This window comes from Dermacentor variabilis, chromosome 10 (genome assembly GCF_050947875.1).
Source record: "Dermacentor variabilis isolate Ectoservices chromosome 10, ASM5094787v1, whole genome shotgun sequence".
Taxonomy (NCBI): domain Eukaryota; kingdom Metazoa; phylum Arthropoda; class Arachnida; order Ixodida; family Ixodidae; genus Dermacentor; species Dermacentor variabilis.
In genome coordinates, this window is record NC_134577.1 from 35,744,912 (window position 1) to 35,769,757 (window position 24,846).

The following is a 24,846-nucleotide window of genomic DNA, read 5'->3' on the forward strand; positions in this document are numbered from 1 at the left end:
ATAAAGCGCCGACATTCATGTGCTGTTCACTGAAGCTATAGATTGGATTTAACTTGGGACGGGCGGCGATTTATAGACGGAGCGCTGAAGCCGCACGTGCATCGTGTGTCCACTCACAGCTTGACGTCCGTGTGACGACGCATGAAGCTGAAGTGGAAGAAGCCGCCGCGGCTGCTGGAGCCCATCTTGAAAGAGTATAGCGGGTTGTACACGTTCAGAGGCTTGCGGAAGGACTCGAAGGTGTCCTGAACAGGCACCTCGTAGCGCCTCTCTGCGGCATTCACGAACTGCACGCCACGGCGGACAGAGGCGCGAGAAGATTACAGAATCTCGTCAATAGACCGATTTGGCGACTAGTTTCACTGTAGGCCCACCGTTAAATGCTGGTAACACTAGTAGTCCGTACCAGGCTGAAGCACAACTGTGGTAACAATCCAAAACAAGAGAGCGGTTCAGGCTCGGAAGTGGTTAACAGAGGTAGAACAAGGAATGTCGCTGAAGCCGCGACGCTTCGACAAGGCGTCCTGCCTTCGTCAGGACAGCAGCTGCTCTCCTTAACAGCGCTTTTATGTGCGCGTAGCTCACTCTCACCCACCCTCAATGGAGGAGGAGGAGAATAAGCCAGTCACTTCCAGCCTCCATCTTCCTCTGAATCGCCCTCTTCCGACCATTGTTATCTATTGGAATAAGTGTGTTACGTTTTAAGAACGGCAGGAAGGTGAGACGAAAAAGATTCCGCAATAGAATTCGTCTTCAGGAGAGGTTTTCCCCAAGTACCCTCTAAACTTCACTGGAAAAATCCTCAACAGTACTCACGTTGGTATGCCCTCAGTGTTGCCTTCAACCTGAGCACGGCGAGAAAGCGTCGATGACTATACTGTCATCATGGCGTCGGCAGGGACGCTGCGCATTCGCTCTCAATGTAGTGAAGCAGGTTAATTGATTAGAGTTTTAGCTGAGCGTCTACATTACGCTCCGCTCAGACCAGTGTGGCCTGCCAAATTGCACAGAGCCGCTCAGCGGGGACACTGTGCGTGCTCACAACACCCGTGCTGGCAGCGGAGGTAATAACGCTGTCCTCGCCCCGCTAGAAGGCAGATTGAGTGGAGCATGACGGTACATCCATCATAGCGTAAAGCGTAGGCAGAGACGTAATCTTTTAACGCGACAGCGTTAAGGAGCTCGTGTCGTAGAAAAGCCGGTGTCGGCGGCGTTGGCCGTGAGCGAAAAAATCCCGGAATGCAATAGTATGTAGTTCCTTACCCCATTTCTCATCGACGAGAACACCCACGTAAAGCAAGAACTCAGAGGATTAGGCTTGCTCGCCTTCAAGAGTGAAACGCGTTAGCATTCAAAAATCCCTGACTACTACTCACGCTTCCCGGCAACATTAACCGTAATGTTTACCGGGAAACGCTGGCGGCGAACGCTATGCACGAAGGCGAGCTTACTGGTAGAAATGCGGCCTCTTGCGTGAGCCGATCCCGAAGGTAGTGCACAGCCGCGCCAAGAAATTACACCATTTCAGGTTTCTATTATTGCTTCGCACTTTTAACAATTAAGTCTGAGAAGATTTAACATAAAATAACTTGCGATGTGGGTGTTTTGTTTCATGGCATTTGTTTGTGGGCTCTCATTTTCAATATTCCGAATATTCTGTCATGAATGTAAGACAAGGTACGAGCAACTTTAGTTATAGAATGGCGCGACAATATAACCCGCGTATACCGCACGACAGATAGCAAGGCGATGCATATACATATGCCCAAATATACACGTATATTTTCGCTCACGGACAACTCCACCGACGCCAGATTTTCTGCGACACGCACGGAGCCCTTAAATAACGCTATCGCGTTAGAACCTTCGCCGGACAAAGGGTCAGCAGCGTTCTTACTTCCAATGTTGAAAATTGGGGAAGTCGCTGTAGCAGACTTGCCGACAAATAGCACGATTCCCGCACAACACAACAGATGGGGAGCGTAATTATGCGTACGTATGTGCCTCTCTTGTGTCGCGCGCTTATTGCGCCAACTGTCGGCAAATGTTGCTACTGTCATACACGTTTCCGGTAGCTCAGTGTTCCATGAAAGGTATAGTCTAACACACCGACCAAGGCGAAAGCTCGAAAGGACAGGTCAGTCCGTGCGCGCACCTTGAAGCGCACGATGCGGTTGCTGTACTTGATCACCTCGAACTGTACGTTGGGTATGAGACCGTCAGAGTGAGGGCTGTACGGACCCCCCGCGTAGGTCAAGTTGAACAGGACGTGGTCCGTGTCCTGCGCCGAGTAGCTGCGCAGCCGGTAGCCGTAGTAGTCCCGAGGCTGGAAGCATCGAGGGTACGGCGCCTCGGCCTCCTTCCACAAACACACGGCGGCCTCACAGTCCTCCCGGCGCTCCATCACTGCGGGAAATGATTACTATTGACGATTTCTAATACTGTATTCCTGTTGAACCGGGGTGGCGGCAAACAGTCACATAGGTGTGAATTACGTGTAACCACATGGTAAACAGAAGGCGGCGACCTCTGCTACTACAATTATATATGGACACTCCAGGCGAATTTCTGCCGTCGGCGTCGCCGTGAGGATCCATTTAAAGTCCAAGTGCGATAATAGCCTATCGCGCGTCGTAGGCTGTGGGCGCGAGGGAAAGCGGTCGAGGGAGAGCCGGAAAGGTGGCGGCTTGATGCGCGCCCAATGTTGGAGGTCACGTGATCAAGTGCACCCAAGGCGGCGGGAGGAGACGAGCGCGCGTCGCTTAATTACTCTCAAGTTTCTTAAGCTTCGTAAAGTAGCGACACTCTCCTCCTCCGCCTTCACTACTCCTCGTTTCTCCTCTCTTTCACGCTCCCTCCTCGACCGTGGCGCTGCCTACACACCGCTCGAGCGTAGCAATGGTACACCTATTCTGGCCACTGTAGCAACAGCGCCAACATGCGCTCCTCGCCACTCGGTAGACGCTTCTCGAGCAAAAAATGGCGCTGCAGGGCGCGAGAGCCCACGTGATGCTATTAGGCCAATAGCGACGCGGCGTCGGCCTCGGCCAGAGCGCGGGAGGAGGAGGCGGCATTCTTCAAAGCACACCGCTAATTTACGAAGTTTAAGGGGCTTTAACTTACTCTAGCGCGGCCTTCGATGCACATGACTGCCTGCGCGGCTGAGCGCCTATACCGCCCGCGACCTATACTGGACGTAATCCTAGGCGGGTGCAAATAGTGGGCGAGTTAAGATGGCTGGTGGCTGAACGTGCTCTGTCGTTCTGCGCGCCTATATAGTGCTGGAGGTGGCGTAATTTCAAATTTCAATGATGCGTTGAAGCAACACGCAGCAGAGGCGTTGGAGAAAGCTAGCATTGTGACAGCAAGTGTTCGCGATCATCACGGTTGACTGCGTGCTTGACACCATGCTTGGTAATTTAATCAGTAGGTGAATGTTTACGGCAATTTATGCCACCGATAAAACTATGAACCTGACTTAGTGTAGTTGTCTAGTATTCAACTACCATTATCCATGCTTCGCCTTTCGGGCGATACTGCGATTGTTTTAATATGCGTTAGCGTGAAGAGCCACGTGTCGCAAAAAAAAAAAAAAATCCCGTGTCGGCGTCGGACATCGCTGGGCGAAAAGTCATTCCGAACCATAACCACGCAGGCCTTCCACGTGGCGCAGAGGCGGTACTGAACTAATTGAATTCCTCAAAGATGCGTCAGAAAAATTCTAAGGTAAAACCTACACACAACCTACAGACATGATAGCGTCGGATTGTAATTTGAATATACCAGAAAACATAATTCTGTTACGCGGAAACTAACATAAACCCCTTTTTCAGCGTTCCTACCATTCATAGAAGGGCGCGACCCGCTCGGTTCATTGAACACCATCCAGATGGCACTCGCCTCCGCGCATCCGCGGCCCACGTCGCGTTTCTACCGAAAGCTCACCCGCTCGCCTTCGTGCATAGCGTTCGCCGCCACCGCTAGCCGGTAAACATCACGGTTACATAAGCTGCAGTTGCCGGGAAGCGCGAGAAGCAGTCAGGGATCTTTGAATGCTATCACGTTCGACTCTTACAGGCGAAACTTAAGCGTCCTCCAATTTTTTTTACTTTACAGTTGCCCTTAAGTTACAAAACGTCCATGCCTACACTTCGCTTGAATTAACTTTCGCTTTAGCAAACGCTGTGTTCCCTGAAGTGTGTTCAAGGGAACCCTCAAAAATTTATTTAGACAGCCATGAGAAAGTCTATACTGACGTTTTCCTGTGAAGTGGACCGTAAACACTACCGCTAGTGAATACAACCGCCGTTTCTTTCTTTTTTCAGTGGCTGCTCTGTTTTGTTTGAACAGCAAAGCTGTGGAAAAATACAAGAATGATGGCCGCTCGTGGCTTGCCGCCCTTACAGGAAGGCACGGCAGCGCATGGTATTCTCTCATCCAGCGGCGGCTCGAAGGTATAGATGCTCACACGCTGGCGGTTGAAGAGGTACGCACCCAAGATGGCGGACACCACGAACGCGACTTGCGTCCATTTGCCACCTGCGCATTCAAGACAGCCCGGGCTTAGCACATGTCACGTGGCAAGCGTCAAGCCCGCTGCACGCCAGCAATAATCCACACGAAAATAAAATGGACCATCGTCCTCCACTCGAGGATGTGCAGCGCGAAGCTACTAAGGAAGCCCACTCGAGCTGTCGACGAATTCGGCCTCGCTCTTACAGTCTGTCAGCGTCCCGGTAAGCTGAAAGGGTAGAGCGACTGTCTCGGAAAGGCGTCGGTCCCGGGTTCGATCCCCTGACCGGTATAAATCCACCCCGCGAGGCTTTCTTTCCGAGACACGCGCATGGATTTCCTTTGTACAAGATTGTGCTAGCATTGCCATAAAACCCACTTCGGGACATTGCGTTGCCCCCCCCCCCCCCACCAAGATGGCTTTGAATTAAGTTCACGCTAAGTCGCGACACCCGCTAATTCGACCCTTTCGGAAACGCGAGGTCTGGTCGAATTATCAGAAAGGTCGAATTAAACAACGCCGGCAATAAAGCAAATTCATTTTTTCTTTTATTGCTCGAAGTAGACTCATTTCTCTCCGCTTCTTGCTCCTGAAACGCGACCCAAACCGCATGCGGCGGCCAGCGCCGCATGCGTATCGTACTGCCTGTCAGTATACGTATGGCCGCACATTATTTACTCGGAACTTACTGCTCAGTGCGTAGTGCACATCGCACAACCGTCCCCGTTCTCTGTGATAAACGACGCTAAATGATAAAACGATAGTGCCTCCGAAGCCGTGATAAACACTGCATAATGTCTCCATAGTGGTAACACTGCATAATGCCTCCATAGCTGTTTCTGTGGTAACCTATAGTGTTCAATGCGCCAAGTATTCTGAGGCTCTTCGTGCCTGCTACCTCTCTGCGTCTGCGTCATCACATCGCCGCCTTCGGGCGCGCTCCTCCGCTCGTGCTGGCGGCATCTCCGCCGCTCGCGTCGAATCGAATGGACCTCTATGTACAGTTACGTTTACAGCGTAGTACGTGCATACGGAACGTGCGCAAAAGCACTCACTCATCGTGACGCGGTCGCCGTTGGTACCGTTGTCCATGCAGATCCGGCTCCGGTTATGTATAGCACCCGAAAGCTCGGCTTGTCGCGGAGCAGCGCCGTTCGTGCAGTCCCAGTGCGAGCGCGCCCAAGCGTCGTCCCGTCCCAGGCCCGGGGGCCTATACACGTACGAGGGGGGCGAAGGGGGGGGGGGGCGGTTATAGCCGGCGAGAATTTTGGGAGCCCGGGACGCGCGGAGCGTGCGACTGCGCCCTCCCACTCTGCCCTGCGGCTCCCCCCCACTTTTTCAAGGGCAGAGCGGGGCTGCTTGCTTGTTCGACGCTCGCGGCGGCATCCCAGGCGTCGAGAGCGACCGGTTCCCAGACCGCGGCTTGATTTTGATAATGATGATGGTTCCAATCATTGGCACGTACCCACAACGAGAGATTGGCCAAAAAGCGGACTGTTACTTCTTTTTCTATGGGGGGGGGGGGATAACATTTTAGTGACAGCAGACAAGGACAAAAGGAGCAAACGCAGACACCATGATGCGCAAACTTCAACAGTTTATTTTCGGGAAATGCGGCATGACAGTTTGACGAGGAGAGGATCCCGGTTGCACACGGTGTGTAGCTGTATGAATGAAGTGGCACACGTCCAGTTTCACATGCCCATGTGACTCAAGTAGTTTATTCAGACACATACCCAGTGGTGCACATCTGTCCAATGGACTAAGTTGCGTAATCAGCAATTAAGCAGCAGCAGCCAACTGCCAGCACCCGCAGGGTAGGGACAAGAAACAAAGACAGGAGGTCCCCCTACAGCCTTGAGCTTTGGGACCTCCTTCTGTATATCTTGTTACTGTGATTTTATTTTCGTGAGTGAATAAATAAAATTCTTCTTCTTCTACGAAAGCTTCGCTTTAAGTATATGAGTCACAAAACAGGACTGCTTGACAATGAATGAAACGTAACTCGAGAAGTGCATGCTAAATCATGACACGCACCCGCGAGAGGGACTGGCCGCACAACGCCGAAATCAAGTGACTAGGTGCCGACCAGTTATGACAAAATTTGTGAAGAGAATGCGTGAAAAAGAAAGATGTTCGATTAGGGCTCAAAAAAGCATAACAAAGAATGATCAAAAGACCTTGCGACGAAATATAGTAACGGAGAAAGCACCCCTAATAGCGACGTAACGGTACTTATATTAACTTGTGCGAATCGACCTGCGGCTGTTGTCAAACTGTGCAACACTGAACAATAATATAATGAAGTATGACGATATTGATGTTGTTGGTGATGTTTATGACAGCCCCGTAAAAAGGCACAAAACATGGAGGAAAGAAAAAAAATCATTTTTTATTATTATTTCCACCCAGGCACAATTCCACTGTCCGTATGGGGGATGGGTCAATAATTACGTAATTAAAATATTAAAATATGTGGTTTTACGTGCCAAAACAACTTTCTGATTATGAGGCACGCCGTAGTGGAGTACTCCGGAATTTTCAACCACCTGGAGCAATAATTATTGCTAGTGCTAAACAGGAAAAAAGAAAACGAAAATTCATAGTTTACAGATTGCAGTGGTCCTTGCATGAGAAACAAACAAACAAATATGCAGAGGAACGCAGCGGGGGAATTGCCGAAAATAGATATCGCAAATTCTACAAACAAATTCTAGAATTATAAAATGGAAGGGATAAAAAAAAATAGGTGGTATGTATGGTACAGGAAGTCATAGAAATACGAAAACATTAGCTCCGAAACCTTTTAACGTTAATGTCGAGACGTTACAGCCGTGGCACATACATAACCACGAGGCGATTAGCTACGTAGCGAGGAACCAAGAAAAATTGCAGACAAACGTCAAAAACTTGTAAAAAAAAATTAAATTATGGGGTTTTACGTGCCAAAACCACTTTCTGATTATGAGGCACGCCGTAGTGGAGGACTCCGGAAATTTTGACTACCTGGGGTTCTTTAACGTGCACCTAAATCTAAGTACACGGGTGTTTTCGCATTTCGCCCCCATCGAAATGCGGCCGCCGTGGCCGGGATTCGATCCCGCGACCTTGTAAAAAAAAAAGAAGAAGAAAGGAATAAACAACAAAAGAGAATTAATATGAAATTTCTAGAAAATTGAAAAAAGAAAGGAGTATCGTTTAAAGGAACTTGCGCACGAGCCATGTTGACGGGTTCCTTTCCTTTTACCCCTACTCCTCCAAGTGGCACTTTGCTGCTCTCTCCTTTTTGTTCATTTAAAAAAAAATATTTTTTCAATTTCTTTCTGGCCAACCATATAAGTATTCCTTCAGGTTCTCTGGTCATCGCTTCCTTGGGGGGCTGCATTGGGCTTCAGCCAAAGTGGCGTGTTAAGCATGGTCATTTGAAACTATCTCCGGAACACACACACATAAAAAAAAATTATTACCGCGCCTTGTAATATCACTTGCCATCATTTGCAAAGGCAAACGACGGCAACCAGTTTCCTGAGTTTTACCCAACGCTACAAATGATTTAAGCCATCAGCCTTTGTTTTTCATTCTTTAATACAGGAAAATGGATAATGAAAGTGGCGCGCAGACAGCGTAGCACGGCGCGTACGCGGAGAAACCTAGTCTTGCAAAAAAAAAAACGGAAAATGACAGTAAATATCGGCAACACTGCTTTTCTGCGGTGTTATACAGTTAGGAAGAACTTAAAAGCAGAAAGCTCGGACATCGCTTCAAGATGTCTTATTATAACGAGCAAGGCAAACTGTAATACAGTATGTTCTACTTGCATGTATTTTTCTTCTCATTTCTCTTCTATTTTTGATTGAAATAGCAGACATCGCCATTTGCAACGCGTGTGGTTGCGAAGAAGTCGTATACACTCCTTGCATGCATGCTGCGTGGCCTTCCATAAAGAAATAATGGTTGCCCACCGCGCACCACCCTTAGCCAGATAGACCTCTTGCTGAAAGCGAGATCAATTGAGACCTCGCGAAACTCAGCAGCAGAGAGTCACAAAAGCACATCACCGAGCCCATATTGAGCGACCGCCTGCGCGGCAGTGACGAACATTCCACTTTGTCTGCGTCTCCAGCGCGCCTGAACTCTGCCTCCTTTTTATCCGCTTTGTTAGTCACTCGGTAAAGCCAGCTACAGCAAATGTTTTCACGAGTTCGTGCAGCCTCTTGTCTGAAGCCCCTAATGTGTCATATGTACCTCCGAGGGCGTGTAGTCGCGCAGAGTTTTACTCTGCGATAGCAAGTTATATGCTTACTACTTTAGTCCTACACGAATAGGTAGTCGAAGACAAACATGAAGGTTGCATGCGCAGAACGAGAAGAGAGACAAGTGTTGCGACAACTTCTACTGTTTTTTCGGTTTCCGTGTTCCGCATCCCAACCCATCCAGGTCCCGCACTCACGGGCCTAGAAGTACGAGCTGCTCCGAAAGAAAGTTTCTTCTCTCTTTTCCTATTGGAGGCAGGCACTAACTGGAAGCCACTCTGCTTGCGAAGGTGCGTCGTATTCCGCTCCACACACGTACGCACGAAGAATTGAGATATGCGATTATCACGCAGCGGGCCGCTCCCACGTTGGGACGGGCAGGCCGAGTCTTGCCGCCGCATCGTGGGCTCTCTGGACGGCCCAGATTTGGTCCCCGTAGTCGGAGCTCCGCAGTGAGGTATTCCATCTTGACTGATCTGCTTCATCTGTGCCTAGTAACTGGATGCCTTTACGATTTACTTGCACGCTATTCAACCAAAACATTAATTCCACACCGCATAAAGAAGTCCCAAAAGACTTCCGTTTTTCGCCCTATGGAAAAGCTCGCTAAACTTAGCGAGCAATGAGGACACTGTAACTTGCAACAGCTTACGAATATATAGGACCATACAGCTGGTATGCGACTTTTATTACACAGTTAAAACGTAGTTTAATAAATAACTTTCACCCCCGAGTGCACAAGAAAGCTACGCACAAGAGCTCGACGGACTGTATATTTTTATCCATCCTTGACATGTGAATACGTCTAAGAACGTGCGTAGTGCCGGGCGATTGAAACGCGACAATTGGCACGAATGGCGGCCGGCCTTTTCAGCGCCATCGGTGAACGCTGGACGACCGCAGGAAGTTACGAATGCATTCACAATACGTCACAAAGGCCCTCGCTTTTACATCGGATCGTTGTCCCCAGCGACCACAGGTGGCGCTAAAAGCGCCGAACGAATTAGAATGTGAAGATATCGGCCCATCGGTCGATTTAGGCACCTCTGGCCTCCTTGAAGCCCTTGGGTTCAGCGAGAGCAGAGGGAAAGTAAACATGTCCGCAATAGAGATTAGTAAGAGGCAATTGGAAGATTGGTGGAATGTAGGGAAACCAACCAACGGAGGCGTAAAAAACGAAGTTCACAATAGGGGTTCAGAAGGTTTGGTTAAGGGAATTCAACGTAGGTTTCTTTCCTTTCCTTCCTTTCCTTATTTTTTTTTAACATAGGCAGGACATTAGGCAATATAATTAAGAGCTTGGTGGTGCAACCCACCACCCCGTTCCAAAGGGGACGCTCATCGCATTCATCCATCCATCCAGCCATGCGGACAGGTTATCGCGTTTGAATCGCTGAGCGCTGAATACCTATAGAGCCAACTACAGGACAAAATAGTGTTTTCTTTTTCTTGGCAAACTTGAGAGCGAGAAACGCGCGACCGGAAGTTTTCTGGGACCTCTAACACACTGGTTCCACAGCGGGGATAATGGGACCCATACATTCAGTCATGGAAGCTTTCTCTTAAGCTCGATGTTAGGATCCTAGGACTGGCTTTCTCCAAGCGACGGAAAACTTCACCTTGTTTCTGTGCAGCTACGTGGCATTTGCATATTTTTAAATCCTGGTGGATAATAGTGGGGCACTCTGTATACATGACGGTGGCGCGACAGCAGGGTCACGAAACTTGGACCTTTCGAATGTCAGCACCCCCGTTGTCATACCGTAGTGACGGTGAAGAATATTAAGTCAGGCTTAAGAACAAAGCCCATTTCAACAAGGCGTCTCCGATAAAAAGGGATAGCCTGCGAAAAGTATGTACACGCCGGGCTCAACGAATGTGTACAACAGATATCTGAGCGAAACCGGAAAATTCTGATGGTCTCAGACACAAGAGAAGGCTTATCCGACGTATAATGCGGGAACGCGAATAATCGACACTTCCCAATGACGAGTCGAATAGTGTCCTACTCGATTCGGTCTTCGAATCAAATAGTGACTATTCGTAAATACGAATATTTTTCGAATAATTGTCGAATATTTCGGTGCCGTGAACTGCGCTCAATCAAGCATAACGTTGGAGCAAAAGTGCGATAAATTTCATCCCTGCGGCCAAAGTTGGCATGAAACGAGAATATCAAAGGTCAGGGAATGACGTGACTGATTTGATCGGCTAAAAGGCGATCAATCGTACTCTCCGAAGAGTCGTATGCGAACAAGCTACATAGGTCTTCCTATTGCTCCATTTGTGCTTGTAATAAGCAAGGCCCCGTAACGTGCGATGCAATGTCAGAAACTTGCTAACGTTATTAATACTACGATGTGAACATTGTTTTATAATAATGAAAGCAGGTGTTCATTATGCGAAAAACTATTCGAAATGTATTCGATATTCGATTTGCTTCTGGAACTATTCGATTTCTATTCGATTAAGTGTTAAAGGTTACTACTCTCTACTGCTAAATGTTGGCCGGCGCCTTGGTTGAGAACGCTAAACACCCAACCCAACTGAAATCGACCGAAGTATAAGCCAAGGTAAAACGTAAAACGACGCTGGCAAGTTCCTCAGTAAGCACATTCCTTTCGTTTGTTTCGAAGTTCTTAAATGTCCCTAGAGTTGCCAACCTGACCTTAGCTAACATCGAGCAACCCGACTTAACCGAGCCCGTATCTACGTGTCAGAACGATATCATCACGCAAATGTGTTGTGTCGCTGCTGCGATTCAGGAACTTCCAACAGCGACTCGCTATACATGACGACATTGTATACGACAACGCTACCAAACATGGTCGGTGTATACAACGGTCACAAGAACTCTAGAACGGGTCCAACGCAAGGACAAACGGGTCCAACGCAAGGATAAACGGGTCCAACGCAAGGACAATCGCGTATCGTCCCGATGGCGAATGACGGCGGTATGCGCGTCGTATATACAGGTAGACGAACGCCGGATGCGCCAGCCAGCGCGGCGAATTTGACCGGAGAGGCGCGGGCACCCAACTCGTCCTCAATCTTGGATTTCCTTGAGGCTGTGTCCGACGACGGGTGGCCTGGCTCGCTGGGAGGAACCGTTCGGCGCGTCCTCGGCGTGCTCCTCGATGGACGCGGACAGCTTCTGGAGGGAGCGCCGATCTTCCAGGTCGGCGAAACAGGGCGGCGGTTTGCGACCGTCCGGAGTTGCGTCGCACACGACCTGCGACGGCGAGGTGACTTAACAGCTGCGCGTCAAACCTTACATTGCATTTGTCATTTCAGCTGACTCTTCTTTCTTTTTTCGTGCGTGCCTATAGCTTGCATAGACCTACTAACGCATTCTTATCCACCTCGATATTACTGTTTGTGAACTTGAAACGATAATTTCATCGTGAAGCTGATACCTCAGTTCGGATAGCGCAGCACAAATAGGTGTTGGCTATACTTGCGACCTCGCCTACGGAAGAAACCACACACTGCTTGAATGCACCCTGCATGCCCCTACATAAAGACCTAAGAGCTGCCCAACGCACCGACCCTAGCCAGGTAGACGTCTTACTTAAATCAAGATCACTTGAGAACTAGATGCTATTGTTGCTATAGATGCTATAGCTACTTGCGACCTCGCCTCCGAGATTCCCATAGTGGCGTGTTGCTTAGCGCCGGAGCTCTCGGAGGCCCAGACCCACTTGGCTTCGCGGGCGCAACAGCAGCGATGCGACTCGGAAGTCGGCAGAGATGGAATGCCCTCACGCCGCAGCTCGCCGTTCGTTGAGCGAGTTGCCACTAACCTGCAGCAGGTCTGTCTGCGCCATGGACTGCTGTTCGTCGTTGTGCACGCCGTTGATGACGATCCAGGGTACGTAGTGGTGCGGGGGGTCCAGATTCCACGTGCGCTCGCTCATCTCGTCCTACACGTATCACATAGTTATGTCGCATTATCATATTGTTTTCAGCAGATACGTGGTACGAACGAGCCGTCGCGTCAAACACGGCTTGCGACGCGCCCCATATGCGCTGTTGAACCCACGTAGCAACCCGATAGAAACTGTTGAAATCTGCGTTTGCCGCTACGACAGGTTGCACGACAGATCGCAAGATGAATCGCACCGTGCACCTGTCTCCTGCTTTTGTTGCAGGCGTGATGCCGCGTCTGAGAGATAGTAGCGAACTGTCGGAATCTGATCGAACCTGTGCGTAATGTTGTTAGGTACCATTGTTCTTGCGAACGTGTCAACAACCGCACCCAGGACTGTTGTAGAACCTGCTGGAAATTTGCCGGGTGCGGCTGTTGGTACAACCGTTGGTACGACTATCGTTTCTAGTACCGCCATACTAACGACTTTAGTCGCATCAACAGCCGTACCTAGCGAGATTTCGAAGAGATTCTGGCAGGACGCAACCTCTGATAGAACCGGGCATGAAACAAGCATACCTGCAACGCGCGTCCCTTGCCGCCGTTGGCGCACCGCTGGATGGCGTTCCAGTTGCGAGCGATGCCCCGGGCGCACTCCTTACCCGCCTCGTTGGGGTGCTCGGCCAGCGACATGCAGGTGACGAAGGCCAGTGACAGGATGGTGTCGTTGAAGATGCTCGCCGCGCACGACTGCACAACGTTGCCGAAGCACTCGTCGGGCCCGTGCTGGCAGCTGTACTTGTACTCGGGCTCCTGGCGGCGGCCCAGGGCGAAGCGTTCCGCGCGAGCGCTGCTGGGAAGCCACGATTACAGACGCTGTACGATAACGAATCGGGGTTCCTACAGGGAAAGTTTAAGAGTGTGAACACTTCCCAGTGTGCTTGTTCGAATCAAGCGCTGGCGTTGCGTTGAGCCAGCACCTAACCGCGGCTCTTACTGTCGGCGCTGACCTTGTCATTTGTAGAATGTATTTGTGGCCGGAAACGTTGCTAAGGAGTCGAGTCTCGTTATAACGAAGCCGCATCCAACACGCAAATACCTTCGTTATATCCAATATGCGCCTTCACCATGTATTCCTTACATGCAGACATTGGCGAGAAACGTTCTAAGTTTATTTCGCTATATCCATGGTAGAGAGCCTTCGCCCAAACACAGGCGGATATGCTTCTAATCGTACTATACAGATTTTTTGCCTAAATTGGGGAAAATATGTTCTTAGAGACTGCACCGATACATATGAATACATCAATTTCTAATACAGTGTGCGCGCTGCGGAGTCGGACAAAACAGTCATAACTGACAGGTAGAAAGTATAGTACGCGAACGCAGGGAATGTATACGTATGTACGCCGTGGTGTGGTGCAAACTCCCTCTCCCATTCCAATGAACCACACGAGAAAAAAAAGTAATTTCTGTATCATCCACATCCAGGATCACCACATGACCATCTAGATTTTATACGAAGCTCCCACATTCCGCGCCGGAATATTAGATGTAAGTTTTATAGGTATATGGATCTTAAGCGTAGGTGGTAGAAACTCCATGACCACCACCTCCTTGGTGTTCAAAGCCACTAAAGAAATGATACTCAGCTTAGAGTGGCCCAGTATATATGCTTTGAAAACTCTATGCGAAGTTCTACAGCAGACTCTTAGCGGACAAAAAAGCAAAGCGAAATTTACATTTTCGAGAACCGAAACATGCGTGAGCAAATTGGTATGCCTTCATCTTCACAACAAAACGTCAACAAAAGCAGGGTTCGTAGCAAATCCGACAAACACTGGCACCAAACATCGGTACCAAAAAAAAGGTTAATAATTAGTGTTAATCGTGTATTTGTTTACCGTAATTGCTCGCGGAAATTGTGCACACTAAAGCGCACAAAGCTCGATATGCAATCAGCCTTTACGTATGCAACACAACCTCCTTAGTCAAAATTGTACTGACAGTGCACCTTGGAAGGCATTACTGTATATGACGTGAAGGTGAGTGGGTGAGAAAATTTCAACGTGGTGTCGCCACACGCACCTCGTTTCGATGTCCTTACTGGCGTGCAAACCGTCGTCGTCGCGCTCACAACGACCATCTGCAACTAACAACGTACGTGTGATGTCATTGATCTCCGAATCTAATACAGCGTTTCCGTCCCTTTAATCAGATATAATTCGGGGATCTCGAAACAGTCTGTAAAAAGCTAAGCATTGCGTATGAATGCATCTCGTTCTTCCGCAGCGGCCGTATTCATGGCACACCGCATTCAATCCGACAAGAGGCCCGCCGTGGTTGCTTGGTGGCTTTCGTGTCGCGCTGCAAAGCACGTGGTCGCGGGATCAAATCACAGCACGTGGTCGCGGGATCAAATCACGGCCACGGCGGCCGCGTTTCCATGGCGGCGAAACGTAAAAAACACCCGTGTTTAATTAGACTTAGTTACACGTTAAAGAACCCCAGGCGGTCAAAATTAATCCGGATTCCCCCACCACGGCGTGCCTCACAATCAGATCGCGGTTTTGGCACGTAAAACCCCACAATTCAATCCGACAACAGCTACAACATGAACTTTGTAAATGTCATCGCAGGTACAGCGAAGCTGTGTTGCTCCAAATTGGCGGTTCACGTACGGATTTTGTTGCTGCTGCTCCTTGAACGCGTTGCCGAAAGGCACCAGCTGGACGTCCATGAGGTAGCCGACGCGCACGTACGTCGGCCACAGCTGCTCGGTGATGAACGCGATGCTGTACGGGCAGAGCGACTCGTAGTACACCTGGATGCGCGCCGTCTTGGGAATTTGCGAGAAGTCGACGCGACGCCGGCCCGTGATGCCCCGCAGCGCGCGCCCCCTGACGAAGACCGCGGACAGCACCACTAGCCATAGCAGAAGCTGCGACGACCGCACGGCGACGCCGACGCCGCCTCCTTTACCGCGCGAACGTGGAGCCATGACGACAGCCGCACCGCCGGCTTTGTCATCGGCGGCTCCTCAGTGGGGGGCGGCCGCCGCGCACCACGAGGATCGCTCGTGCCGGCCGGTCGCCTCCTCCGATTCTGCTCGCCTGGGATGACGACTACCGCTGCGCGGCTAGCGACGAGGGCCGCCGAGTTTGCGGTCGTGTACCCGTGAGTCCCGGCGCTGGTTGGCGCTCCATACGGGAATGTCGTTGTCAGTGTGGCTTCTGTGGCTCGTGGGAGCATCTGTGCCGACGGCATCATGGCCGACTACTAAACTTTCTGACATGTCAACGATGAAGTTGATCATGACACCGCGATTCAGGTGTCACCATGACGTCACGTCCAAGCTATAAGAGCGCAGCTGCTCCGAACGAACGAAATGCGTCCTACTCCGCCTATATCGACTTCGCCCGCGACTGTTAAGCTTCCCAATAGGCTCCAGCAGACTCAGGAGATGAAGCAACCATCTTTCGCACGTTGTGTTGGAAGCCGAGTCGTACCGTTTGTCTCACCGAGAAGCTGTGCACGCTCTCCATCTCGGTCCTGCAGAGCGTCCTTGCTGCAAGAACTGCAGCAAGGACACTGCTACAGTTCTTGCACGATTCACGGTTGGAAGCCTTTATTTAACTTTCTTTTATTCTTTGTGACTTGCTCCAAGTACTTCCGGTTAAATTTGAACAGAAAACCTCAGCCCCAAGAACTCAGCGCCGTATGATCCGGCGGGTAAAGGACGTCGCGCGGCTCGCAGAAGTCCTGGACTAAGGGATCCTCCCTCGGAGGACGTCCTCACTTAGCATAATAAATGTTTCTCTCTCTCTCTCCTCCACAGCATAGCTATAAAATTTGTGGACTGGATGGTGGAAGGCTCCAAAAGAAATGGAATGCTGGCAGCTATTCTGTCGGCCGAGCTAGATATGGCGTAACGGTCTGGCATCCCAGTGCATGCGGACACGACCGAGCCGACGAGCATGATGGGCCACAGACGAAGAAGACGACAGGCCGACAAGTACTGTGGCGTATGGATGAAATTTTAGTAAACCGCCATCATCTACTCGACGACGATGATAAAAACTTTTATTTAAAACCAAAAAGGGATTGAGTTACGGGAAGACTGCTTGGTTCTCTAGTCCGGGACACCGTTGGCAAAAGCCGCTGCCCGTGCTCTTTCGACGACGGCTCGTTGCTCTTCGAGATCCGAGCAGGACAGGGTCGCCTCCCAGCGCTCCCATATTTGCCGAGTTATAATGGCAATACTGCTGCTTTGCTGACAAGCCCCATGCCATATGGCATAAGGCTGCCTTCTGGCCACAACTTCTGCACAGCGCCGACGGGCTCAGTGGCTGACGCTTAGCCGGATTTTAGTTCAAACGACATAGTTTGTAGCCGACGGAGGTGACACTTGACAAAACACCAAGGCAAACTTTTCTTGGCAAAACACTGCAAGCTCTGTGATCGCCAAACTTGCCATTCCACTTTGTCACAGTTCGTAAAAACAGAAACGACGACTAGGGCACGTGAGTTGCCGCGCTTCCCCGTGCAGAATGTCTGCTCTGCTTGCGTAGGCGTTCCTTATAACCCGTGCAATAACATGCGGAAATGAAATATAATGATGAAAAAAAAACATGATAGCTCTTTTCCCGCAAAAGGTTCTTTTTTTTTCCAGCGCTCCCATTGTTTGTGAAGAGCGAACGAACGTCTACTGGAAGCGCCGTCGCGGCCTAAACGTACCGCTAAGGCGTATTCTGAGGAGGTATTCTGTAGGATAAGATAGGATAGGATAGGATACACTTGATTGCTCTAATTTACAGAGTCATTCAGCGGTCAGACCGAGTGCTTCCATCTTCTTGTCGATGGTGACCCCCGTATTGCAGGGTTGGCGCCCCTATTCCAGGGCACCACTAAGCGTGGCTGCTCGTTAGAGTCCACCTAGTGGACATGTCCATTTCTTCTGCAGCCGAAGTGCTGATTGGCTGTGGCGCCTGGTTGCTGCGGATACGCAGTCCAGCTCAGCCAATCAGAACTTCAATAGCAAACGAAATTGACATGTCCACTAGAGCGACTCTTACAGAATATGTCCCCTGGTCACACATCCTGGAAATGTCCGCAGCGGCTGTCATATCGCCATGTCTGGCCAGAAGAGGACGCTGGCTGCGCTCAAGGGCAGCGACCAAGGGCCGCCCGAGGGCCCCAGCTTTGCAGAGTATAGGAGGAGGAGGAGGAAAAAAGATTATTGTGCTCTAAATTCATGAAATTTTCGCGGGCTTCAGACGGCTTCTTCCATCTTCTGATGGCGTCTTCCGTCTTCTTCATACAGTATACAAATCGCCGCGGAACTGAAACATTTGCTACATTCAGATAAAAAATGTTTACTCTCTCTCTCTCTCTCGCGTAGTGCGACGCAGCTGCTAACTGTATTACAGTTAAATTAACCAACAAGAAAGGATGCCCAGAGTCACGACCAAGGGGCACTGTTATACGTGTCTATACGTAAGGTCCCGTCAAGTGACACCGGCGAAGTCACTCTCTTCTGTTGCTAGCCGTAAAGTCTCTCATGAGTATTTTCCTTCGGAGTGCGTCAGCTTACCTTTTCTTTATTAACAGGGCATCGCATTATGCGATACAATGGACGATGGTGCATATTTACCCGGAATAATTTCTAAGCAACCGTGAGAAGAAAAAAACGCACAGAAGTGTGTGTGTGTGCATCACGCTTTGTTTCGTTTTGTGTTCTCTCCGTACGTGGCTACGATTAAAGAAAAAGAAGGGCGTCGCCGAGCCTCCCGTCGATTAACTTCTCTAATAATCATAACTAATAAGAGGCCACGGCAGGAAACCGGGTCCTGGAAAACGCTTGCGAGTCTGTTTGCGACGGACCAACCTCAGTTCTTGAAGGCGGCTGGCAGCAGCCGTGACCATCGTCCACAAGGACCACCAAAACAACGGTAAAGCCCGCAGAGAGATACCGCAACAATGCAGTCGACTAAAGAAACTCAAGGACGCGTTCTATTCAACTGTGTTTCCTCTGCTTGTTTCGTCTTTTGACACCCTTTGGAGATTACTGTGCCACGGGCTTGTTCATCCTAGCTCTCAGATTTCCTAACGCGCGTGCTGGTCCCCTCCTTCCCCTTGTTTCCTCCTTCCCCGGGCTCACTCAAGTGCCAAGACACAGCGCGACCTTCCTATAGCTCTGCATGCGCTGTCCCAATACGTTGCCTTTGCAGTAATCTTTCCCAGATGACTTCATACCTTGCCAGTAGTTTCGACCACTGTAGCGCAACTCCTTGTAGCGTACAATTTCTGACCATAAGATCTATGAGCGCCTACTCGAAACAGAAAGGGGGAGGGGACAAGTTGAGGGCTAACGCTCACCTTGTCCACTCCTTCTTTTTGTTTCCATTTTGCACAAAGTGGCCATAAGTCTTATGGTCTGAAACTGTCCAGTACGAACCGACAAGCCCGGCAGCACGTATAATATACCGAGTCATTGTAACGTTTTTCATCAGCGCGGACATTCGCACAAGGTTCTTAAGCTTAAGGTTCTTAAGCTTAAGCGAACCCCCTACGTAAACTCAATTAGAGGCGTCAGAAAGACAAAACACGTAATGAATGCGCAGAACACAAAAACACACACACACACACACAACTTGTTCGCGTCGCTCTCCCCGTTTATGTCCGCTTCGTAGCGGTCTCGTCCGTACTGGCCGCCGCCTCGACGCCCAACCCACGCAGCTCGAGCATTCCCGTCGAAGCCGTGGGGACTTCCGGCTGCTCCTGCGACTGCTGCTGCCCCGAGACGCAAGCAGGCGGCACGGCCGGCTCGGCGAACATGGAACAGACCAGTCCGAAGAAGTCCGTGGCCGCCCTGTTCTGCACGTCGTCGCCCTGCTTCCCGTTGACCACGACGAACGGGACGTACGTCACCGCCGGCCGGTGGGACGCCGTCTTGCGACCCATCTTCAGCAGGAGCCGGGGTCCCGACCGGGAAGACGCGCATCGATCTAGCGCCGCCCAGTTGACGCCGACTCGGGACGAGCACGACTTGGCCACGCGGTGGGGCATCGTCGAGGACTCCATGCAGGCGACGAACGCGAGCAGCCGGTAGGTGCCCTTGAAGAGCGTCACGGCGCACGCCTGGATCATGTTGCCGAGGCACTCGTTGCGGCCGTGCTGGCACGAGATCTCGGTCGTCTTGCGACCGTCGGCGCCCACGGCCTCCCTCTTGCGGGCCATGCCGTAAGGGACCAGGCGGACGCTGAGGCGGTCGCTGAGGCGCACGTACGTCGGCCACAGCTGCTTCGTGATGAAGTTCTGGCTGTACGGGCAGTGGGTCTCGTAGAAGAGCTGGACCCTGACGCGACGCGACGGTCGCGCGCCTTTGGCGGCGTCGCCGTCCGCGGAGGCGACCGCGACCCGCTGGCAGAGGAAGGCCAGGCAGAGGGCGACCGCGGGAAAGAACCGCGGCTTCATGTTTCGCAGTCGTCGTCTTCCTTCTTTTCTCGCTGCGGCATGCCTGCACGCGCTGGACCTGAAATGGTTGTTTCGCGGGCTGCTCACGTAGATCGAGTTGCATGTACTAGCTGAGAACATTATACAACATTGTAAAATAATTTACACCTTAAAAAGTGTAAAAGGGTGCAAATGTGTCTATAACTCACACCCTTAGGGTGTTATCTATATAACGGACACCCTAAGGGTGTGAGTTATAGACACATTTACATCCTTTTTCACTTTTTAGGGTGTAAATTATTTTACAGTGTAGGTGGAAATCCGGCGCCAGCGACAGAGTGCGTTTCCATTATTGATGTTAACTAAGCCATCATGACCTTGATTGTTGTTGTTGTTGTATGTTAAATTTGGCACGCGTTCAAGAGGGACGAACGGCCAATTGGCCATGGTAAGTAAGTTCATCGTTTCGCTAACTTGTTAGTAAACATTACCTATAATAATAATAATAATAATAATATATAAGACCATAACGTAACTGCAAAAGAGGCAAATTTATGATGGAGACGCGCTAGAGAAATATGTAAAAAAAAAACAAATCTGTTTTGAAAATGCGGAAAGAGATGTTAGATACGTCAGCCGCGCCGTAGCAACGATGTAGTATAGTCGTATAGTAGAGATGTAAGGGCTCAGGGAGAAAAGGAAAAGGAGAAAATTCTGTGAAAAAATTACCGACGATTACGTTACTTCCTAATGCGAAATTTGAGCGCAGCAAATAAGCTGTTTCACCTTTTCGATAGATTGAGGCAAAGAAATCGAGCAACACATGTATGCGCTATCACAGAATTTTTTTTTTCACACGTATTCCTTTAACAAAGACTCCACTAACAGTTCTTGACAGTCATGAAGGAAGCTTTGTGGTCGGAGAAATAGACTGATATATGTTCGACTTGGTACACCAATGCTTGATTCTCAAAGACGAGATCTATACAAGTGCCTCGCGAGGTTGTCACAGCCGTGGGACGCGTTACGAGCGAGAGGAACGGGATGTTCTCCCGCATAAGTGTTAGGAAATTGCTGTTTGTCTTTATGTCAAGCCGCCACCGATCTGGCTCTCTGATTGCCACCGCACAGGGCGAACGGCAGCGGCAATTTCGGCTCGGGCGGTGCACATATACAGATCCGCCGCCACCGATCTGGCTCTCTGATTGCCACCGCACAGGGGTTGCATTGGAGGAGGAGCGAAGAAAGGAATTAAGTTCGAGCCGGCGCTTTGACAACCGGAGACTCGCAGGAAGAGGGGGGAGGGGGGCGGCGTGTACACCCAGCGGCAAACGATGGGGGCAGAAGCGCGCGCAGCAAGCGGACAACACGATAAAGGGAGGAGGGAAGAGATAGCAGCGACTGACTGATGCCGCTGACGCCGATAGTGAGTCAACCCCAGCTGCGGAGTTGGTTTCAGGGACAACGCCGCCGCTGCCGACACAAACAATATGATACCCTCGCTTCCGCAGCGCTAAGAACCAGGTCTAGCCGTGGGAAGGTGGTCACGTATTCGTCGACGTGCCGGGGCCTACGTGAAATAACCGGCGCGTCGGCAACTGAAGAGCACCCTATCCGCCACACAAGAACAGGGGGGGGGGGGGGGGGACCCTTTCCTCCTCTTTCTGCATGGCGGCGACGGTGTTCTATGCAGTCACGTTATCTTGACTCTCTAGCGTCGTCAGCGGCATCCAGCGGTATCAGTCGGTCGCTGCTAGCGCTGGGGGGATGAAAGGGGGGCGGAGCTGGTTACGAGGCCGACGACAACGCCGACGACGACGCGAAACCCAGGAACGGACGCCAAAGAGCTGCGCTCTAAAAACAAACATTTCTTTTAGGTTTTTCTCTTCGACATGAAAAACGAAAAACCCGTGTCCGAACTTACCCAATAAAGTGAAGTGCTGTGGGAGAAATCGCGTATACAGTTGAGCACGCACGGTTTCACCTTGCGGTTACGCAGTTATCGAGTCCACAGGTCGGCCCTTACCTATGACTACACTTACACGTTATTACTCGCGCTTAGTTGCGGTGGGCGCGTGAGTGGAACGCATGAACGTGAGAGTATACCGGTAAGGTGTTGGCGGACGCCATTATGAATGGGAGCGACTGGCTGCGAGTGCCTGCGGCTTGCGCATGGGAGGCAATCGCGATCGCGAAGTTCGATCCCGATCGGGCTCGGTCGAAATCAAAAGTGCCCCGTGTGACTGGGATATATAAACCACTCCATGCCACACATTGTTTCACCAAATTTTGCAGCGTTTCTGATGCCAGGTGGTATGCTCTATGTATATTGTTTTTTTTTCATGCGTCACTGGTCGCGGAAAACACGATCCGACCCCCTTCACGGCTATCCAAATAATCTGGCATCGACATCTACGTTAGATTCCCTGCCAACAACATGGGTTCTTGGAATACTAATGTAGCGTATAGAGACGAGGACAACATAAAGTACGGTCCTAGCGTCTAAAGAAAGCCCTGTGTCTATGCTATCTTCCAAGAGAGACACACCAACATGTCCGCACTGCAGCGTTACTTGGCTCCGCGGACGTCTAGCTCGGTAGGCAGAACAAAGTTTGCCGGTGCATTCATCGAGCACGAAGGTGCAAGTGCGCCGACAAATGGGCGATTCCGAGCCCTGTGCTATATGCAGTGCCTGCGTTTCCCGACATCAAAACAAGCGCGTAACGTCTAGTTCCATATGTGATTCTTTTTTGTGCCGTATAGTAAGTAGCACGTGGACGCAAACGCCCCAAGATGAAGGCACTCGGACCCGTGCTAAATGATTCGACCCATTGATCGCTTCTATAATTAGATAATTCCTCGCGGCTTAAAGAAAAAATCAAAAAGAAGGTCGCTAAGACATCGAGTATCCGTCGTACTAATCTACTACTGCGTCATTATCGCCTTTCCTTTTCCATAGCAGTAATCACAGGGGATTCGAACGGAACCGGCACGACTGTTAAATATGGTTCAGGACAACATTCATTTGGGCTAGATGGTGCATACTTGAATTAGGAAGGAACAGCGCCAAATAAGACGATCACGAGAGGGAGAACGACACAGGACAAGCGCGAAGACAATATAAGCGGATAGACAAGCGGACAAGACAATATAACGAGGAATTTACGACGTACAGCCGCCCTGATATTTAATAATATAGCGCGAGCGTCGACTGAACTGCTGGTGAGCGCCTTATAACGGCGATAAGCGTGCAACAAGAGCGTGCAACAAGGCGAGTGCAACAAGGCAACAAGGCTCGTGCGCGAACTCTCGCCTTGTTGCACGCTTATCGCCGTTATAAGGCGCTCACCAGCAGTTCAGTCGACGCTCGCGCTATATTATTAAAAATCAGGGCGGCTGTACATATTTACTATAACGGGATCTCGCTACAAGAGGACAGTGGCGATAACTATAAGCGCAGCGGCGGTGAGATCATGCTACTAGATAAAGAGCGCGCGGAGCATGCGCACTACAATATTTTTATCTGCTCATTCGAACGTCTTGTCTCTCCCGTGGGCGCACGCTGTCCGCGTGCGATAAGCGCGTTTGGGTTCTCGAGTGCAGGAGACGTTTTGACAATATGCTTGCAGAGCGAAAGCACTCACCCGATCATTTCCCGTCTCAAGGCCGTCGCGGTGGGCGACGAAACGCAGCCGCGCGCGAGCGCGCAATTCACGCCTGCATCGCGGCTCCACGTGTATCGCTGCCACCAGCAGGTGGCGGGTCACGCAATACGTTACGCAAGTGTTACGTGTGCTACGACGCAACGCGAAGCGCAAGAAAGACACAGGTAGAAGTGTGCGCCGTGTCGGTTTCGACCGGAGGTGGTCGTTCCTAGTCGGCGGCGGCGTGGAAACCGAAACCGCAAATTAAAAAAAAAGCCGTTTCGCTACATCCTTCATTGTTAAACTGGTCGAAATTCTAGCCTTTTCATACTAGGGGCTGGGAGGCCCGAATGCACAGGTGTTGAAAGTGAGAGAAGTACGAAACGTTTTGTAAGTTTTCTGCTTTTCAGCCGTCATATTTTTTTTTAAATGGGCACATATCTAAAAGCGTCTATGTTGAGTGTGTTTGTATATTCCTTTCTCCACGAATATGCAGAGCCTTGCTATTGTGTCGTAGTCGCAATTGTTTTCTTCTTTGATATGTGCCTCGGTTTATACGAGATATTTTTCCATTGAGCAAAGAGTCAGGGAATCCGTCTAGAATTGCTAAGCCAGCACCGACGCATGTGACACTCTCAAAATATGTTAACCTTCATTCCACTTGTTCAGAATAAGGTTGGGTTTATACACTATGCTTTAAGTAAAAAACAAAAAAAAACAAAAGAAAAGACCTCTTCTACGACTAACTTTTGCTGGGTTCAGCCCTTAAGCTGTCAACCAATTAGCAGATGTTATAACGCACCTTCCTGACAGGACAATAAGTGAAACCACTTGTTCTAAATATTGATCACCCTTTGCTCATGTACCTCTTCTTATGACGTCCTTCTTCCCCGAAGAAAAAAAGAATACAATACTTTTTTGTGTGCAGCAGGTGAACGTCTTTTTTTTTCAGCTGAGACACGTTATGATGCGGTAGAAAACAAAGTTCCTCAATTTGTTTACTCGTCATCACCAGCTTGAATGAAGGAAGTGTCGATTAGTATAAATGCAGGCATTGCTTGGATGCACAATTATTTCCGAAAATAAAAAAGCGAGTTCTTTTTTATAACCTGC

General features: G+C 50.2%; 3 protein-coding genes across 5 annotated transcripts in view; all 3 read right to left on the minus strand.

Moving 5' to 3' along the window:
- Positions 1 to 5,700, minus strand: part of LOC142559204 (lysosomal alpha-glucosidase-like) — a 49,915-nt gene extending 44,215 nt beyond the window's left edge. Inside the window, exons 1-4 of the mRNA XM_075670833.1 lie at positions 5,569 to 5,700; positions 4,405 to 4,539; positions 2,156 to 2,406; positions 118 to 287 (exon numbers count right to left, since the gene is read on the minus strand). Coding sequence (XP_075526948.1) covers positions 118 to 287; positions 2,156 to 2,406; positions 4,405 to 4,539; positions 5,569 to 5,605 — 593 coding nt within the window. The 5' untranslated portion in view covers positions 5,606 to 5,700. The remainder of the gene's footprint in view (positions 1 to 117; positions 288 to 2,155; positions 2,407 to 4,404; positions 4,540 to 5,568) is intronic.
- A 6,112-nt stretch (positions 5,701 to 11,812) lies between these two features.
- On the minus strand, positions 11,813 to 15,800 carry LOC142559205 (gamma-interferon-inducible lysosomal thiol reductase-like). Its single transcript, XM_075670834.1, has 5 exons — positions 15,204 to 15,800; positions 14,539 to 14,597; positions 13,214 to 13,487; positions 12,570 to 12,689; positions 11,813 to 11,998 (listed from the first exon to the last, which is right to left on the minus strand). Exons 1-5 carry the CDS (start codon positions 15,633 to 15,635, stop codon positions 11,813 to 11,815), a joined length of 1,071 nt encoding a protein of 356 aa, XP_075526949.1. The 5' UTR covers positions 15,636 to 15,800.
- A 1,940-nt stretch (positions 15,801 to 17,740) lies between these two features.
- LOC142560316 (gamma-interferon-inducible lysosomal thiol reductase-like) overlaps positions 17,741 to 24,846 on the minus strand; it is a 52,135-nt gene continuing 45,029 nt past the window's right edge. The window contains exons 1-2 of one of the 3 annotated variants that reach the window (XM_075672310.1): positions 23,734 to 23,941; positions 17,745 to 20,168 (exon numbers count right to left, since the gene is read on the minus strand). In XM_075672310.1, the coding sequence (XP_075528425.1) occupies positions 19,310 to 20,168; positions 23,734 to 23,741 (867 nt within the window). In that variant the 5' untranslated portion in view covers positions 23,742 to 23,941 and the 3' untranslated portion in view covers positions 17,745 to 19,309. Of the gene's footprint in view, positions 20,169 to 23,733; positions 23,942 to 24,846 lie in introns of those variants that run through there. The other 2 variants (XM_075672312.1, XM_075672311.1) reach the window with 2 other exon arrangements.